The sequence below is a fragment of the Carettochelys insculpta genome, chromosome 1 (assembly GCF_033958435.1).
Source record: "Carettochelys insculpta isolate YL-2023 chromosome 1, ASM3395843v1, whole genome shotgun sequence".
Classification (NCBI taxonomy): Eukaryota; Metazoa; Chordata; order Testudines; family Carettochelyidae; genus Carettochelys; species Carettochelys insculpta.
In genome coordinates this window covers 262,083,828-262,101,934 of record NC_134137.1, presented here as the reverse complement: position 1 = coordinate 262,101,934, position 18,107 = coordinate 262,083,828, and the positions used below count along the sequence as shown (strand labels likewise).

General features: G+C 49.3%; 1 protein-coding gene across 1 annotated transcript in view; it reads right to left on the bottom strand.

Annotated features, from left to right (window-relative positions):
- CACNA2D4 (calcium voltage-gated channel auxiliary subunit alpha2delta 4) overlaps positions 1–18,107 on the bottom strand; it is a 191,074-nt gene that overhangs the window by 42,444 nt on the left and 130,523 nt on the right. Inside the window, exon 27 of the mRNA XM_075000558.1 lies at positions 86–147. Coding sequence (XP_074856659.1) covers positions 86–147 — 62 coding nt within the window. The remainder of the gene's footprint in view (positions 1–85; positions 148–18,107) is intronic.

Below are 18,107 nucleotides of genomic sequence, written 5' to 3'. Positions count from 1 at the left end.
CCACCAGAAATCAACGTGCATCGCATGGGACAAGCAGAAGGAAGGTGGTGGAATTATACCTCTGGAGAATTACTGCCATTCCTACCTGTTGCATAGACATCCAGAACTTGCGTTGGAGTAATTCCAGCTTCATTTGCACGCCCACAGCTATGGGAAAACAAAAGTAGGGGGGGAGGGGCAGAGGGGGGTGAGAGAAAAATAGCTGCAAGTTAGGAAAGGAAAAAAATATTTTCATGAAACCACGGGAAGAAATTGCAATCGCAGCTTGGTTCCAAGTGTAAATGACGAGCTGACAGGTAAGCACTGAGTCAGACAGTCAAGTGAGAGTCAGAGGTTTAACAGGGTGGGAAAAAAGCAGGTGTCAGTTGCTGTAGTGAAATATTGACACCTCCCTCCCACTAAACACTACAGAGCTACAAGCAGCTAAAAAAGGCTTTTCTCTTGGGTGGTTGGATATTTTCAGGCCAGGGTGGACTGTTATGATCACCTAATCTGATCTCCTGCATATAGCACATTTTGACCCAGAAAAGTAGGCCAGTCAGGAGCATGTTTCAGGCCCCCATCTTCCGGGAGCCTGGAGCCTGAATAAAGAATACAGCTTCAGCACAAACTAAGGCACAGTTGTAGGATTGGTAGGGAAGATGTGGCAGCATGGACTTCAGCATGACCTGCTAGCCCAGGAATGTACCCACACTCCCCGGTTAACCTGCGCTGAAGCCTGTGTTGCTGTGTCTTCAATGATAGCCTTACCCATGCTTTCTAGGTTAAACGGCTTACCCTTACACTCTGATCTGTGTCCATTGGCCATTCTTGATCAACAATAACAATTGCAAAGCACATAGCTGCGTAAAGCCAGTCAGTGGGCAAAGGGAGCTTTCTAACACAGTGGCTGCTCTTCCCAGTTGAGTGCCCCTTCCCCTGTGCTAAAGGGTGTTCTTCAATCACTCTTGCCCTGATTTTGTGCCTCAGCCCCTTCCATGCACTGTCATGCCCTCTGTCAAAGCAAGAAGTGTGCAGCTTCTCTCAGTAGGAATGCCCCCAGCTCTACGTACAAATGCAGTAACAAAGGTTAACAGAGACAAGCGTTAACCCACCAACTTGACCAGCCAAATCAAAGGGGCCTGAAAAAAATCCAGCCTCAGAAAGGATCTTAAAGTATGATTAAAAAAAAAAAGACTAGAGAGGAAAGCAGGAGAGGGAGTGAGGGAGAGAGGTTCCCACAGATTTATGCCAGTGTAAATGAGGGGAGAATCAGGACTGGTGAGTTATTTAATGCTATACTGTGCTATTTTATGCAGGGCTACTTTTAAGTTAACTCCTTGACCTGATATTGCAGTTTACGTGGGAAGAAACGAAAACCAGAGGGTGTGATTAGGCCTCATCATGCTATGTCAGGGGTGGGCAATAATTTTTGCAGAGGGGCCATTCTATGAATTTTTTGGTACTAGTCACAGGCTGGCTCTGGGTCCCCCCAGAAGGGCTGAGGCCTTGGGCAGAAGGATTGCAGCTGGGTGCTGAAGCGAGAGACCAAAGGAGTGTGTGAGTGTGAAAGAGAAACACTTTGTGTGTGAGAAACAGACTTTGTGACACAAACTGTGTGCTGCTGTGTACAGTAAACCCACAAAATGCATGGTTTCGAGTTACACTTAACTCTCATTAAGTGCAACTCAAAATCCTGCTCCCCGTGACCCCTCACAGCCCTGGTTCAGCCCCCTCACCCCCGGCCTCGCTCACCACCTGTGCCTGGCTCTGGCTTTGGCTCTGGCTCACTTCTCTTCATATACAGCTCCGGCTCGAGCCCTCTGGCCCCTGTTCAAATCCCCGCTGGCTCACCACCCAAGCTCATCTCTGGCTCACCCTCCATCCCTGTGCCTGGCTTTAGCTCCCGCTCAGGCCCCCCAGCCCTGTTTCAAACCCTCTGCCAGGTCACCACTCCCACTCGCGGCTCCGGCTCACCCCCCGCTCCATGTGCGGCTCTGGCTCAACCCTCCTGCCGCCCTGGTTCAAACCCCCCATGGCCCGGCTCACCATCCCTGTGCATGGCTTTAGCTCAACCCCCCTGCCCCAGTTCAACCACCCACCCCCAGTGCTGACATCTGCCTCAGCTCCACCCTTCTGCCCCCTGCAGCGGTAACCCACCCCAGGCTTAACTCCCCTGCCCCCGTCCCATGGCCCCAACCCATCACCAGACTTAATCCTCCCAAACTGCCCCCCCCCCCAACCCCAGGACTGACCTTTCAAAAGGAGCTCCAGGTGCTCTTGCTGCTTCCTCGGCTGCAGAACGTGTGTTCCGCCAGGGGAAAAGCCACCCCCTGGCTTATGTGAAATTCCAGTTACGTGAGGGTGCATGGGAATGGAAACCTTGCATAAGTCGAGGCACTACTGTATATGTGACAGTGACTATGCGTGTGTGGCATGGTCTGGGTGTGTGTGACAAAGACACAGAGTATGTGTCCTGGCAGCTGCTGGGTAAATTCCTGAGAGAAGCCAGCCTCTGTCTCTTTAACGGAAACCTACCATGCTCTATTGTCTCCCTCCTGTCCTGCTCTGCATGAGTCACTTACCGTCAGCCTGAGGCAGTTGCACTATCTGCCTCTCTCTCCCTGATCCCTGCTCTGCAGAGATGGGGTACATGGGAAGGGAAACACCCTAACTTCAGCACTACCTTCTCCTTGGCTGAGCAGCTAGCAGGAGAATCCTAGGAGCAGTTCAGCTACAGAGGGACTAAGGTGCGGGGCGGGACAGCGGAACACATGCTGCTGGCTGTAAGTACGCATGCTCTGCTAATCAGCTGGGTGGCCAGAGAGAAATGCTTGGTGGGCTGGATCCAGCCCCTCTGCCTGATTTTGCCCATCCCTGTGCTATGTGCACAAAGAACTTGGCAGCTGACATCTTGACCATAGTACACCAGCTCTGCTTACAACGCTCTGGTGCCACATCCTTACTCCTGGCATATCTACAAGATCCCACGTAACTGGAATGTTTTATCCAGAATCCCCCATTACAGAAAGAATCAGACGGCTGTGAAATGGGGGAAGGAATTATTTTCTACAGCTGCCTTCTCCCTAAATCCTAGACGGTACAACCAGATGACATATGATTCATTTTAGATTTGTCTGAATCTAAGTCTCAGAATATGATGGAAGAAGAAAGAACAGAGCTGAGTTCAGCCCTGTGTCATTTCATTGACTTCAGCTGAGCCGCCCTAGGGGTGAATTTGGCTCAGTGTCCTCAAAGACCAATGTATTTGGGAGTGTGATATTCTTGATATTGCTGCTGTGTCCATCTAAAAGGTGGGCTGATTTTGTATATTGCTGTGAATAAATTCCTTGTTAATCTGTAAAACCATTTCAAGCAAGAATCATTCCACCTATCACAGCAGATCACATCAATGGGAGTGAATATTACCAAGGACATTCAGATTGTACAGAGCTGAGGAAGAGGTGTTACCAGGACAACTAACCTTGAAACACAAGGAGTTACTGAGAAGGTTGTGTTTTTGCCAAGAAGAACTAAGTCCTGAATGTTTTTTAAAGTCATGGATCATGAACTTTTTCTCCTTCAGCCTGTAGGGAACAAGTAGCTTCCACTGCAGAGTTACTTATGTCAAGAATAGGGCTCCTGGGTTTGCAGTGGTGCTTTGTGGCAACCACAGTTAACAGAAATACATCACTTCTGTCCCTCCTGTGCTAGCCAATAGCTAGCCCTCTCCTTTCCATGTCACCTGCAGCCTTTTCCCCACTTCTAGGCATTCTGGCAGCTCACTTTCTCCTTTGCAGGTGACCCTGCCTATTGAGTGAAGCCACTCTCTCTTTTACACGCAGCTTGACAGTGAGCCCTCTCCTTTCCATGTAGCCAACAGCTAGTCCTCTTTCCCTGTAGTGGACTCCTGTTAATGTGACCCAGCAGCTGTCCCCCTCCTAACCCATAGGGCTCATACCCACTCTCCTTTCCACATAGCCCTGCAGCCAGAAAGTGTAAGAAAGTGTCATTTTAAGCCAGTGCCATAACTAGTTCATTTTGCGCCTGAGGCAAGAATATAAAATTGTGCCCCCTCGTGTTTATAAATTCATAGTAGTTATTTTGCAGAAAAAGGGAAAAGTGATAAATGGTAAATGAAAGCAAAACCACATTTATTTGTTATAGTTCTGAGGGCCTCATGCCTGCCCAGGACTTGAAGACACCAGCTGTATAAAATCTGTCCAGAGGTTAAATTGTAGGTGCAAAACACGCCAAGGCAGCTGCAGGTGAGGAGAGCACCTTGCCTGCCAGGAGAAATTGGTAGGGCAGGAGGCACACTAAGCACCAATTGAGCTGGCTGGCACTGATTACAGTTGCTGAGAAAGTGCAGTATCCAGGTGGGGAGACAGCACATTGGCTATACTGCCTATCAGAATGACCCTGCCATGAGTAGTTACCGGGACAGATCATTTGTCTGAGGGATCCAGGCAAGGAAGGGATTGAGCTCTGTTCTCAGGTGGCACCCCGGGGAGGCATGTAAGAATGTTTATGTGCATGTTGGCTCTAGTGATGGGGGCATTACCCACCCCAGAGCCTAGGTCAGGGGTCTGCAACCGAAATAGCGAGAAGAGCCATTTTTTCAAATTCAGTTACAAGATCAATATTTCAAGAGCCGCAGTGCATGGGAATACGAGAGATTCCTGAGTAAATAGCATCAAACCATACTTCTGTCAGTCTCTCCTTTTTTAGGGGAGGACGTGCTGGTAGCTCAGCCATCCAGATGTTGCCACATCCTCCCTCACTCCCAGAGAAAACCCTAGCAAGGAGATATACACCTCATAGAGCTGGGAGGGACCTTGAAAAGTCATTGAGTCCAGTCCCCTGCACTCACAGCAGGACCTATCACCATCCCTGATGCACTTTTTTTAAAATCCAACCTGCCCCAGCACAGCCCCCTCAAGGACTGAACTCACAGCCCCGGGTTGACAAGGCCATTGTACTATCTTGTATGTGGAAGGAGGCAGAGAGCAGGTATGACAATATCAGGCTTTCTCTCTTTGTAGTTCTCTGCAAACCACTTGCAGTACCCGAGGAATAAGTATTAGGCTCTGGGGTGTAAAAATTGGGTAGTATCTCTCTCATTAGTACATCAGCACGCCAGTGGTGCTCCGTGTGTTCTCTGTGTAACAGCCAGCCAGAGCAGCAGCGTGTTTGTGTGACTAGACCTTACACGTGAGACACAGTAAGTAAACAGTTATTTGAGCCCCACTGTGCTGGTGTGGTTCCTTCACAGGCGGGAGTCCTGACTGACCTGTTGTACAGATAAGGAAATAGGCAGGGAGGTAAAGTGAGCCACAGGCAGAGAAGTCAGCCACACCCAGCAGGAAGAAGCTCAGGTGACACTGGTGCTTGCTTCCCCCTCACACCTGCTGCAAAGACTGGCACCCAGGCAGCTGGGCTGAAGCCGGGAGGGCTGGCTGCGCAGGCTGCACCCTTCGTGGATCAGGGTGGGGAGGAGTAGCCAGGCAACAGGCAGGGGAGATAAAGCGGAGGGAGTGGCAGTGGGCAGACCGACTCCAGCCTGCTCCTCGCCGCCACATCCACAACAGCCTCCCAAACCCAGCAGCACCCCCCCAGCACCCCAACAAACCCAGCTTCTCCCCCAAACCCACTCATCCGCAGCCCCCCAATGCTCCTATAAATCCAGCTTCTCCCACAAGCCCCACTCCCTTGACAACCCCCCGACAGTCTTACAAACCCAGCCGGTGAGTTCCTGTGCTGGGCGGGGGTGGGTGGGGGGTTGTCATGAGCACCTGCAGCAGCTGCAGCCAGGGCAGGGTCACCTCAGGGGGTGCAGTTAGCTGGCTGGGCAGCTCCATCCAAGCTGCATGTGACTCTTTAAGAGCCATTTGCAGCTTGTTAAGCTGCTGGTGACTGCTAGTGCTGCTGCAGCTTGTTGTGCAGCTGGCGGCGCCCACTCAGACTCCCCCACACAACATGAGCCGGATCTGCAGTCACCTTTGTCCCTGCAGGGGTAGCAGCTGCTGGCAGCATAATGAGCACATGGAGCTTGGACGGAGCTGCCCAGTTGGCTAACTGCACCCTCTGAAGTGTGGCACCTGAGGTGAGTGCCTCAGTTGTCTCACCCTTGTTACGGCCCTGTTTAAAGCAGTGTAGGGTCTACTTTAACATACACTGTGGCCCGTTTTTCTCTGGTTGAACTCCAGTCAGGGGAACAGGCGTAGAAAACCTGTCCCCTCTTCCTGTGTCTCGTCTGCTGATTGAAATCCCCCGTCCTTGCCCACACAGAGGATGACAGTGGTTTTCAGTGGGGACTACATTAGTCTTTGCATTTATGTTGAGCCTGGTGATTTCAAAAGGAAGAGGCAGGGGACAGCCTCTCAGGCTATGTCTATATTTGGGGCAAGGGCTGTGGTTCCCAGCTCATGCAGACATATTTGTGTCAGCTCTCATCAAGCTAGCATGCTGAAAATGGTAGTGTAGCCTTGGTAGCATCAGTGCAGGTTAGCTGTGCTAAATGCAAACCTGCCCGAACCCCAGGGATTTGTACTCATGGGGGACAGCCCAATGCTGCTGCTGCCCACAATACTCTGGCTATACGACCATGGAGCTGGTGCTAACATGCAGATTAGCATAAGGGGCAGTACGTGGTAATGGCCTGGTTGATTTGCAGGCTGGTCATGCTCTGGAAGGGGTTGGAAGGAAGGCCCAATCACAGAAGGAAGGCCCAATCACAGATTCAGGGAAAAATGTGTCAGAAGCTTAAGTGAGAGGAAGGAAAAGCTGGTAATAAAAAGTTAGTGCATTTCCCAAAGAGTAGCAAATAACTAAAAGATCTTCTTTGATCTAGCACTGATCTGAGGTCTACTCTGCTATGAAATTCAGGGTGACTGCCAAATATGGAATAGCAAGAACCATAAAGTCCTAACGGTGACCTTGGGCCATAGTATTATTCCTACTGACACGCTAATAATTGAGTAACTGTGGTTCTCCTGTGGTAGAATAAAGTAGTTGATGGCACACAACATAATATATATTAAACAATCAGACATTGCTTCACCACTGATGAGTTATCTAGGAGTCTCAAGTTCACGCACAACTTCCCACCAGTTGGTATCCTCTGTCACTGCAACCTGAGCATGCCCCTGCAGTACAATTGCACCTGCATCTCTGAGAAACCACATACCACTGCTGCATATACCATTTCCCTCCTCAGTTCGTTTCGCCATTCACTGTGTCTGTTGTCATCAACTCGTCTTCTGTCTGTCTCTCTCTGTATGTGTGTCTCTTCTTGGATTGTCTCTTTGATTATTCATATGCCTTTCCTCAAGATTTCATTCTCTAGCTACCTCATCCTAACAAGCCATATCAATAGGGTGTCCCTCCGTTCCATTTTTGACAGGACAGTCCCGTATTTGGGGTGCCAAAAAGGTAACCCTACTTATTTTAGAAAAGGGACTAATTGTCCTATGTTTTCCACCAGCAGATGCTGGCAGAGAACAAGGAGCCTGCTGATTAGCCTACTTTCCCTTTCCCCAGAGCTTGGGGAAGTGGGGGGGGAGTATGGATAGCTGTCCCATCCCTGCCGCTTCCTTGGACCTCCCGGGAGCACTGGGGGCTGTCGTGGCCCAGGGCTTGGGAAAGGTAGGCTGCTGCCACCTTCTTCCAGGCTTTCTGGGGCTTGGAGGAGCTGGGAGGAGCTACTCCTCCCCCCATATCTCCCTGCCTTGTATTTGGGACAGGGAGATATGGTCGCCTTACATAACAAAGAGTGATTAGACTACAGCCAGTAGGCTTCTTATCAAGATGTTCCCTACCAATCAAAAGCTTTTGCTGTCACAGCAGCTGGTTTGTGATTAAAAAAAATATTCTTCCCATAAAAGAATATCCTAGAGCAGTGGGGAGTCCCTGCCCCCCTCTTTTTCTTATTCTCATTCCTCTGTCTTGTCACTGAAATATTTACCCACTTCTTTTCTGTTGCTAGCATGAGACAATGGAGGTCCTCCAGCAATGAATTTGGCCTTGTCTCTCTCAGTGACCAAAGAGCCAAGAAACATTTTACTTAAAAAATAACCTCCGGACCAGCTAAAAATAATCAAAAGAAACTACAGCAAACCCAGCCTGGAACTGAAGCTTGAAGACAGGACTGTTCAAGCAGATCAGAGGAAGAGTGATTTTTGCACGATTTACCTGCTGCGGACGGGGCACCCAGGTTGGAAATCAAGGACAGGATGAAGGCAAGTGAAAGAAGTTTGAAGAAGAAAGGGAAGGTTTGTGAGATAACGCCCAGGATGTACTGGAAAGATCCACAGAGACACTGGGCCCATTTCTGGTCTCAGTAACAAACTTGCAAAGGCGGAGAAGCTCCACTGAGTTCAGCGATGTCTTTGGGCACTACCGTGGTGTAACTGAGGGCAAGGTTTGGAGCTGGCTGTACCACACACTTCTCTCTGCACTCCCAAAGGAGAATGGCACATGCGAGTGTCCAAGCTGCTTTCCCACAACCCCAAGCCTCGAGTTTTTCTGTTTTTCTTTTGCCTGCTCCCAGGGAAGCTAAGGCAGGGCATGCTCATTCCTCTCTGAGTCAAGGTTTACAACAGCTCCCTGCTGCTCTCCGGCTGCTCAACAAAACTGATGCAGCTGACTACCTTTATCTAACCCATTATAAGGGTCTGTCTAAGGCGCTGCCTCTGCCCCCTTCCCACCCTCCGTACTCCCCATAGGGATGTTTGCTTTGTAGCTAGTCCCCAGGCTTTCTCCACTGGCCCTTTCATGACTCCATGGTGCCCTAATCCCCATTTAGAAACTAGCAGACACAAAGGCTTGTCCCCTTTGCCTCTCCTTTCACTGTGGCTTTATGACTCTATGGGAAAGGGGAGGAGGCAGCTCAGCCCTGGGTTCCTCCCCCATAACCTAGTCCCAAGGACTTCAGCTTCCCTTAACTGGGACTGAAGGGAGTCTCCCCACGCTCACCCCGCCTCCCAAGCCCATTCATCAGCCAGGGGGAGTTGGGCGGGAGACAAAAGCAATTGCTCTGTCTCGAGGATGAGTTGAGAGGCATCAAAGTCTTCCAATCTCCTGTCTCTGCGCATTTGGGCATTTCAGAGTGGCTTCCGCTGCTCGGCTGCCTGATTCCTTTGCACGGCGTGTGCAGGCTCTTGTGCGTATGTGTATGCACGCACTGCCGTCTTCACAGATGTATCCCCAGCTGTCACTCCACAGCGCTCTGCCTCTCCCTCCCCCTCTCACTCACTCTCTCTTTCTCCCCCTATTTATTATTTACAGAGGATTACAATCTCTTTTGCACGCTGCCATCTAACCTTTCTTCTTCCCCGCATTTTGGGCACTGCTAGCATCTTGGCATCCCACCGGAGACAGGGGGCTGATGCCAACCAGAGTCCTTCAAGCGCTCGCCTGTCTGTTGATAGCTTCCACTGGATTTGCTTTGGGTCTCTTCAGGGGGTTTATTGAAGGAGCTGGAGAACACGGAAGAGGGGCTCTCTGTCCCAGCCAGAGAACAGTAAGTAGAGATGTCGCTGTTGTCTATTTGTGCCTGGCTATTCGAAATCTTGCAGTGGGTTTTTGCCTGCTGTCATCTTTTGCCCACAGAGCACTTGCTGCCACAGGGAGCGAGGGTTCGCAAGCACTGACACAACCGCCTGTGACAAGGTACTGCTGAGACAACCTAGCAATGTGAGGCCATGGGGCAGCTGTTTTATTGCTAAGACTGAACACCAGATTCTGCCCTACGGATGTATGGTACCAGCTCTAATTCAGTCCAGGTGTGGGGGACGGGAAGTAGCTCTTGCCAGCCAGGAATGGCCCAGAAATCTTTATGTACCTGGGCAGATCATATCTAAGTACTGTGCTGGTCCTAAGTACTTGGTGCTAGGACCAAAACGTACTGGATAAGCACCACAAAATACTGGCTGTTGTTACATGCAGAACAATAGGGAATGGGTCTGAAGCAGAGCCACTAGTCTTGCCGGTGGAGATTTCAGGGAAAGTTTCTGGGCTGAGCTGCCTTAGATGGGACTATATAAAATTAATATGTGAATGAGGACAGGAAGCTGATGGAGGTATTGTCTAAGGACTAGTCCCTATGAAAGTCAGGTTCCCGTAAGGAGGCTTTATACTCCAGGGCTCTTTCTCTGAGGTTTGTTTTATTTGCATGGCTTGTACCGACTAAGTACTGCAGGAAAAGCCTGTCACAGGGCTTGAATCCAATGAAGCTATGTCACAAAAGGAGCCAAAAATACAACCCAGATTCCCTCAAGAGTCCTCAGAGGCTGAGCCCAGAGATTTGTGCGCTTGAGAGCAGGTATCATGCTTCAGGGAGGAGAGGAGACAGTGGAGAGACACTTGCAGTCTTTTTCAGTCTCCTTTGTTAGCGTGGCTCTGCCTGGGAGCAAGAGGTGCCAAGAAAGGAGGGCTTGAGAGAGCTGAATGTGGAACTTCTTCCTGATGCTGCCTCCAGGATGGAATTTGTGTGTGTGAACGTGCAGAGGGGAACATGTACATACAGGCGTGTTACACAGCACTCTGCTCACAAGACTTCTGTCACAGATCATCCGTCACTGCAGTTTATTGTAATTAGAAAGAGAAAAGATCAGACCCACTCCTCACCACTGAGCTGAATGACCCGCTGGGGTGGGGAAACTTGGATCTGGGGGTTTCACTTCAGTTCATTACAGAGAGGTGCCCCAGCCGTGAGAACCGGGTCTGGATCCAAGCCTCTCCACAGTTTCAGATATTCAGATTTAATGTTCTGATTCAGACCCATGTATAATTTTAATATTACAGTTAGGAGTAAATAACATTGCTCTACTGGCTGGGGCTGTTCTTGCTACTCTAGGGTCAGAAAGAAAAATTAAGAAGGGAAAATTTTAATAAGATCTGGAGCAGCTGCTGTCCAGAATGCTATTACACAAGCACTTCACAGGAAGGGGGCCGCTATTAATGCGGTCACCTTTGAAGGCATGTATAAATTTGTCACCAGACGAGGGACATTTTTATCACTTGAGGTCTTTCCTGAATCTCAGATCACATTTCTCTGGGGTTTTTGTCACTAGGCTCTGTTTGGAGTAACTAGATTTTCCTGCGACTGCTGTGGGTAAACGTCGTTTGCTAGTGAATTATTGCAACCCACTGAAGGGCCGGAGGAAGCTGTCTCCCTGCCTGCCATTAATGCAGGCTCCGTAAGTAAACTTCATTCACCTGGGGCAGCTAAGGGTAAATCCTGGGAAAAGGCATTTTGGGGGCTGGAGGGAAAAGCCCAGACAATTTTCCACAAAACAGACTGCAGTGAAGCCCCTGCTTCCAACAGATGTGACCTGACAGCTGCTTGCTAGGGGGATGAATTAGCAGCTCTGATATCTTAATGAAGCACCCAGGCTTTCAGCCCTTTGTCTTGGATTTCAAATATTCTTTTAGGATGACTGTTAAGTATTTTCTCGGCTATGCAGGTCTGGAAAATTGTGGTGGGCGGTTCAGTGGGAAGGATTAGGATAGCAGTGTGGCTGTGAGGAGGGGCTGGCTAGCCTTGTGTTGTTGTAATGAGAGAGCTGAGAGATTCAAGAAGCTGGGGAGAGGCTCTGGACTGGGCTGTCATAAAGGGGGTTCAGGCATGCACAAGTGGAGTTTCAGGATAGAAATAAAGACTTTTTTGGACTCTCCAATAGTTACCTGTTGTTGATTCAAAAGGAACAAATTCCTTGTCTCGCTATGCCATGCTTTCTTATAAGAGGCTGATTAAGGGGCTGAACTCCTGGTCCGAGCCCCCAGTAAATTGCTGGACAACCTTGCTTTCTCTCACAGTCCAGTAATAGACATTACTTCACCCACCTTGTCTCTCCAATAGTCTGGGACCAATAGGGCTACCATAACACTTCCTACAACCCTAACTTTGGCATTTCCTAACTTTGCAGCATTTGACTGTGTCCCTATATAACGTGGTATTAAAAAATGTAATTGCCTAGTTATTTTACGAGAAAAGGAAAAATACAAAAAACCATAACCAGCTATTGTAACTCCACCACCCCCACCACATGTCCCTGCTAGGATCCTACCCCCAACTTTCAGCCCTGCAGCAGAACTTGAGCTACAGAGCATTAATCGCCCACGCACAATATCTGTTAGCTCTCCAACGGTGAGGGGAGAAGGGGACCAATGGAGCTATACACTGGGTGCAGCTGCGAGATTGTCCAGATCAGACCAGCCTAAGTCCTCCCATTCCTGCTGACAGACTGGGGGAGCTTGTTTCCAGGGGGCACCCTCTGAAAGTGGGGATCGGACACTGGGGTGATGCACTGGATCTAGTGGAGGGTTGTTGGGGGATCCTGGTTTGGCTCTCACTTTTCCCCCTCTTGGAGAAACTGTCTGACTGTGGCGTTCCCAGTGCAGTGTGGTCTGTTGTTTTGGCACCAGTATGGGCCTTGAGCTTTAGAACATGTTTGCGAGATGATTTTGGCAGGCTTTGAACACGGCTGTACCTGTTCTGTGTCTTTAACCGAAAAAAAAAAAAGGCTCCAGTCTTCAGAGCTGTCAATCTGGAAACTTTCACAAACCCTCACTTCACACAGACGTTAAGAGAGAGAGAAAAAACCAAAAAACATAAAAGAGACATTTTTCAGATCCCCCTCCCTGCCTGGATGGACTCCAGGGGCTGCTGTGAAGCCAGGGCTCTGTCATGTTTCACCCAGCCTGGCTAAGCCATGAGCAAGAACTGGAGCACTGCTCCATGGCACACCTCCTTACCCTGATGATCACCAGCCACCCGTACAGAGCAGCCGGCTGTGCTGTGCCTTCCCCGCGGGCTGCATGGATAGTTCAGGCAGTGCTCTGGAAATAGCCCCTGGGGAGTCTGCTAGGGGATGATGGTAGGGGAGACACTTCGTGTGTTTCCTGACCGTGAAACCTAAAGAGAATGCAAGTGGAGCAAATGCAGACCGCTAACTGATGCAGAAAAAACAAGTGCAAAAGGACTTTTCCAAAGTTCAATGTAAATTTAGTAAAATATAAGCACAGGGTCAGCCTTCCATGGGGATTTTTGCCAGCAATGGTGGGTGCATTAACTTGCCACTCCCATTTGGGATGGGAGCGGGGCTGGAATATCGCTGCTTCCATCGCTGACTGTGCCACATCATTGTGTGTGTTACAATGGCCATTTGATCACAATGGGGGCCTCAGCCCCTGTAGCTTTGCTTTTGATGTTAAGCCATGTTCAGGACTCCAGTGAGGCCTTTCCATCCTCCTACAATATTCCTCTCGCCCCTGACACCTCTGCAGATGCCTATTCCTTCAGCTGATGCTGATTCCAAGTGGCCAGCAGCCAGGAGCAGCGCAGCCTGTTGGAGTGGGTGGAGATGAGTAGGAGAGAAGTGCTATCTCAACAACTTGTGTAGCAGCAATTCTTAACCCATAAGGTTCCTCACCAGAGGTTAGATCTGCTCCCAGGTGTGAAAGTGGCCAAGCTCAGTCAAGAGCCAGTAAGTCTGCTCCTGACCAGCCTCCTTCTAATTTTTCCCCACTATGGGCGGAATAATTTTTATTACTGAGGCATGTGTGGATGTGCACCACCGATGGAAACAAAACACATGCTGCTGGCTGTGGGTGGCTGTGGGTGCTCGGCTAATCAGCTGGGAGGTATTTGAATTGCTCACGGGCAGCCGCCCAAGCACTAAGCTTACAGCGAACACGGCTCCAGACACAATTCTGGGCTGGTGCCCTTGCCACTTTCAGCAGGCAGACTGTTTAAGGGGGTGGCTAGGGCTCTGTAATGCTGATTGACAGAGAGAGCGGCCGGCAGGCTCTGGTTTGATCAGCAGAGGGATATTTTGTGTGCTAGACTCAGAGAGGTGTTTTGCCGCAAGCTGCTCTGTTCATAAGACACAGACGGTAGGTGGCCTGGGCAGGGAGGTTAACGCCGGAAGCAGCGGGTCCATGTAAGATTTAATAGGGACTGGCAGGTGCCAACAGGAAAATTCCTTTATCTGTCTCCAAGACAGTCAGTGCCAGCAGCCACCGTGGGAGATTCTGCTACACTGGAGAATGTTTCACTGGAGAGAAATGTGGGCTAATGCCCTGAGCATGGGGCAGTGAATTGAGAGCATCTGTGTTCCATCCATGAGGCTAAGGGCAGCATTTTGAAACCTGGATGCCTCATGTGAGGCCCTAGGATGAAAGTGGCCTGATCCTGGGAAATGCTGGGCACCTGCACCTGCTAGCAGCTGAGCCCTCTGGGAGGAGGCACAAGGCTGCATCTGAGGATCTCCTTGTCACAGCAGAATCCACAGGAGGTATAGGGCCCCTAGGATCCCTGTGTGCCACAGCAGGTGGGAGCACTCTCTTTCTAGGCCCAGGGTCCTTGAGAGCCAGCCAGATGAGAAGGTGGAAAATACCATTGTCTGAGAGGTGAAATCAGAGCCAGGATTCTCAAGCAACATCCCCTCCTCCCACAGGGCATGTGGCACTGACAACCTCCAGGGTGGAGGGGGCTTTCAGAGTCAGGGAGGAGCAATTTAAACTCCAGCAGCTTAAGAGGCAGGGCCAGGGCACAGAGAAGGGAGAGGGACCAATCCTCTGTCTCCATCATGCCTGCTGAGCTCAGAGAGGACACCATCCTTCTGTCACAAACCTGAATGAGAGGATTAAGGCCTGAGCCACGGCTGGCCATGGGATTAACCCCTGCAGGAAATTAAAGCTGCTCCAGAGAAGGCTCTCCCCTCCGTAGCTGAGAGAAAGAGGGGAACTGGGATGTGGCTTAGAATTGGCAGGCCTGATGACAAGCTGCCACCCACACGCAACTGTTCCTGTTTGGATCAGAAATTGCTATCTCCAGCCTAGGATGGAATCCCCTGCCTGCGGGATTAATTTTCCTCTGGCTGAGGAGAGCTGTCATGCTCCTCTGCACTCAGTGCAGGAGAGAAGGAAGCCAGATAACCTGCTTATGTGTCTCTCCCCTGCCTCCCTCTCTCTATAGAAAATATCCATGTTCTGCATTATTCAGCCTTACCCTGAGGATATGCTGGTGGATATATGGGTGGGTTGTTCCCTTTCAATAGCCCTCTGGCTCTCCTTTTCCTGCTGTACTGGGTCCTCTCCACGTGCTACTCCCTAGTTGCATCAGGCCTCTCATGGCGCACTAGAGTTAGAAATCCTCTACTGCCCCCACCTCAATACTCTGGAGCTGCTTCCTTAAGCTGCACCAGTCATCCCCAGGTCTCTTCAGACACCCTGCATCTTCCTCTTCTCTCGTTGCGCTATATAGCTTCTTTAGGCTCCTTGAATTTTAAACTCTCTACCACTCCAATGTCTCCAGTCTGTCTCATGGTCAGATGCTATGGGCTGGGTTTTTTGTGAGGTGGTGGTAAGAGTAATGCTTTCCTAGTTAAAGCCCCAGGACTGAGAGTCAGGAGCTCTGGGTTCTAGCCTGGCCTGTGCTGCTGGCTGACTGGGAGACCTTGGGGAAGTCACCTAGCTCTACATATTCAAAGGTCTTCACTACACTGCCTCATATTTGGGTTGCCCCAAGTGGCACTCAACTCCAAATGACTTCAGTGAGAGCTGCACGTGCTCGGCTCCTCTGAAAATCAGGTGCCCCAAGCTGTGCACCCCAAATTTGAGGTAGGCAAAATTTGTGAGCATTTTGGGAAATTTAGGCCTCAGCACTTAGTTCCCTCCTTTGTAAACTAGGGAGGGTAGTGTCCTTTTCCACAGCGACAAGTATCAGAGGGGTAGCCGTGTTAGTCTGTATCGGCAAAAACAATCCATCTGATGAGGCGGGTCCTTGTCCACGAAATCTTAGGCTCCAAAATATTTGTTAGTCTATAAAGTGCCACAGGACTTCTCGTTGCTTTTTTACAGCAGTGCTGTGGGGCTAAATTCATTAATGTTCATAAAATACTGGAAGATCCTTGGCTGTCAAGTGCTACAGAAATGCCAGATGTAATTCATTCTCATTCCTGGATGCGGTGCTTCACTGAGCCAATAACCATATCTATGCTTCAACAGCACCTAGGTAGCAGCCTGACCTCAGCACACGCATGCTTGGGAATAGGGAAGAGTGTGTAACTCATAACAAATAACATTCTGTCTGCAAAATGTCTGTTTGCAAAATGTCTGCGTTTCTTGAGATTCAATGGATTGGTCATTAATTTTGCTTACATAAAGTTTTGCTATTGGACTGTTAAGGGCTGCTTAATTGTGATGGATCAATACAATTACAGGGTGTTGTTTTACTTCCTTTATTGAGGGTGCGTCTACACAAGCCAGCTACTTTGAAGTCGCTGGCACTACGTCGAAATAGCACGTGTTGTGTCTGCACGCGCCATGTGCTATTTTGACATCAAAATTGACGTTAGGCAGCGAGACATTGAAATCGCTATTCCTATCTGAAGATGGGAATAGCGCCCTACTTCGATGTTCAATGTCGAAGAGTGCGTGTGTAGACGATCCGCGTCCCGCTAATCGAAATAGCGGGGTCCTCCATGGAGGCCATCAGCTGAGGGGTTGAGAGACGCTCTGTCCAGCCCCTGCAGGGCTCTATGGTCGCCACCTGTAGCAGCCCTTAGTCCAGGGTTTCTGGCTGCTGCAGCTGCTGCTGCTGCAGCTGGGGGTCCATGCTGTGGGCATGGAGTCTGCAACTAGTTGTCGGCTCTGTGGACCTCGTGCTGTGCAGGTCGAGTGGGTCTGGGAGGGGCCCTTTAAAGGAGTGGCTTGCTCTTGCCCCAGAAGGGCTAGTCCAGCCTGTGAACCCATCAGCAGGCTTTGCTGGCCCCTTATTTCGACGGAGAGTGCTTGTGTGTGTGGACGCTCGGCATTTCCTTCTGGGATGGCTCCTTTTGACATTCCCCATTGCTACTTCAACTTTGAATGTTGATGGCACCAGCCCTGGAGGGTGTGTAGCCAATACGCGTGGAAGTAGCCTATTTTGATGTTCTTACTTCGAAATAGGCTACTTTGACGTAGTGTGCTAGTGTAGACGTAGCCTGAATGAATACCTCCTATAATCTGGTTGCTGATGTAAACATATCTCCTTTCCAGGAGTATTTAAGTGTGAGAGTTTATCTATCACCCAATTTTTGTGAGCATGTGTGCTAATACAAGGCACTTTAGCAGGAAACAAGCCCCAAGACGGATGCTGCATCTACACTGAAAGTTCTTTTGAAAGATTTTTTGAAAGAAGAGGGCTCTTTCAAAAGAGTCCATGAAGCATGAACATACAAAAAGTGTTCTTTCAAAAGTAAGTTGAAAGAATGTGGTGTTCCTTTCAAAAGTGCTCTTCCTTTCCTGTTTCAGGAAGAGCCCTCTCTTTTGAAAGTGTCTTTTGAAAGAAAACGTGTAGACGCTCCGCAGGGACCTTCTTTCAAAAGAACAATCTTCCTTTTTGATCCATGGCCCATTCTTTTGAAAGAGCAGGGGCTGTGTGGACACTTTCTTTCAAAAGAGCAGATCACTCTTTTGATCCGCTTTCTTGTGTGTGGACGTGCTGTTTTGAAAGAAGATCTTTCAGAAGAGATCTTCTGAAAGAGCGTCTTTCAAAAGATCTCTGTAGTGTAGACATAGCCAGAGAGTTGGTAAGTTCTTAGGCTATGTCTTCACAGCAATGTTATTCAAAATAAGTTATTTTGGAAGAGATTTTTCAGAATAGTTTATTTCAAAAGTGCATCTACACACAAAATGCAAATTGAAATAGGGCTCAGCTATTTCAAAATAGAGAGTCTAGACAATACAGCCTATTTGGGATTAGAGCCTTTGAATGCAGTACAGCTCATTACAAATTAGCCCCTCTTCCCCATGTACACAGCCCCTATTGCAAAATTTTGGAAAAGATGCTATTCCTTGTGGAATGAGGTTTACCAAATTAGAGCTGTCCATTATTTTGAAATTATTTCAAAATAGCGGGTGTGCTGTGTAGACACTCGCAAAAGTTATTTCAGAATAGCGTCCGGTAATACAAAATAACTTTGCTGTGTAGACACACCCTTAGGGACAAGACCCATCTCTTATTATGTGTCTGTACAGTGCCTAGCAGAGTGAGGCTCTATTCTTCGCTGAGACATCAGAGCGCTATTGGAACATGCATAAATAAATGACAAACAAAATAAGAGTGGCGAAGGCAGGAG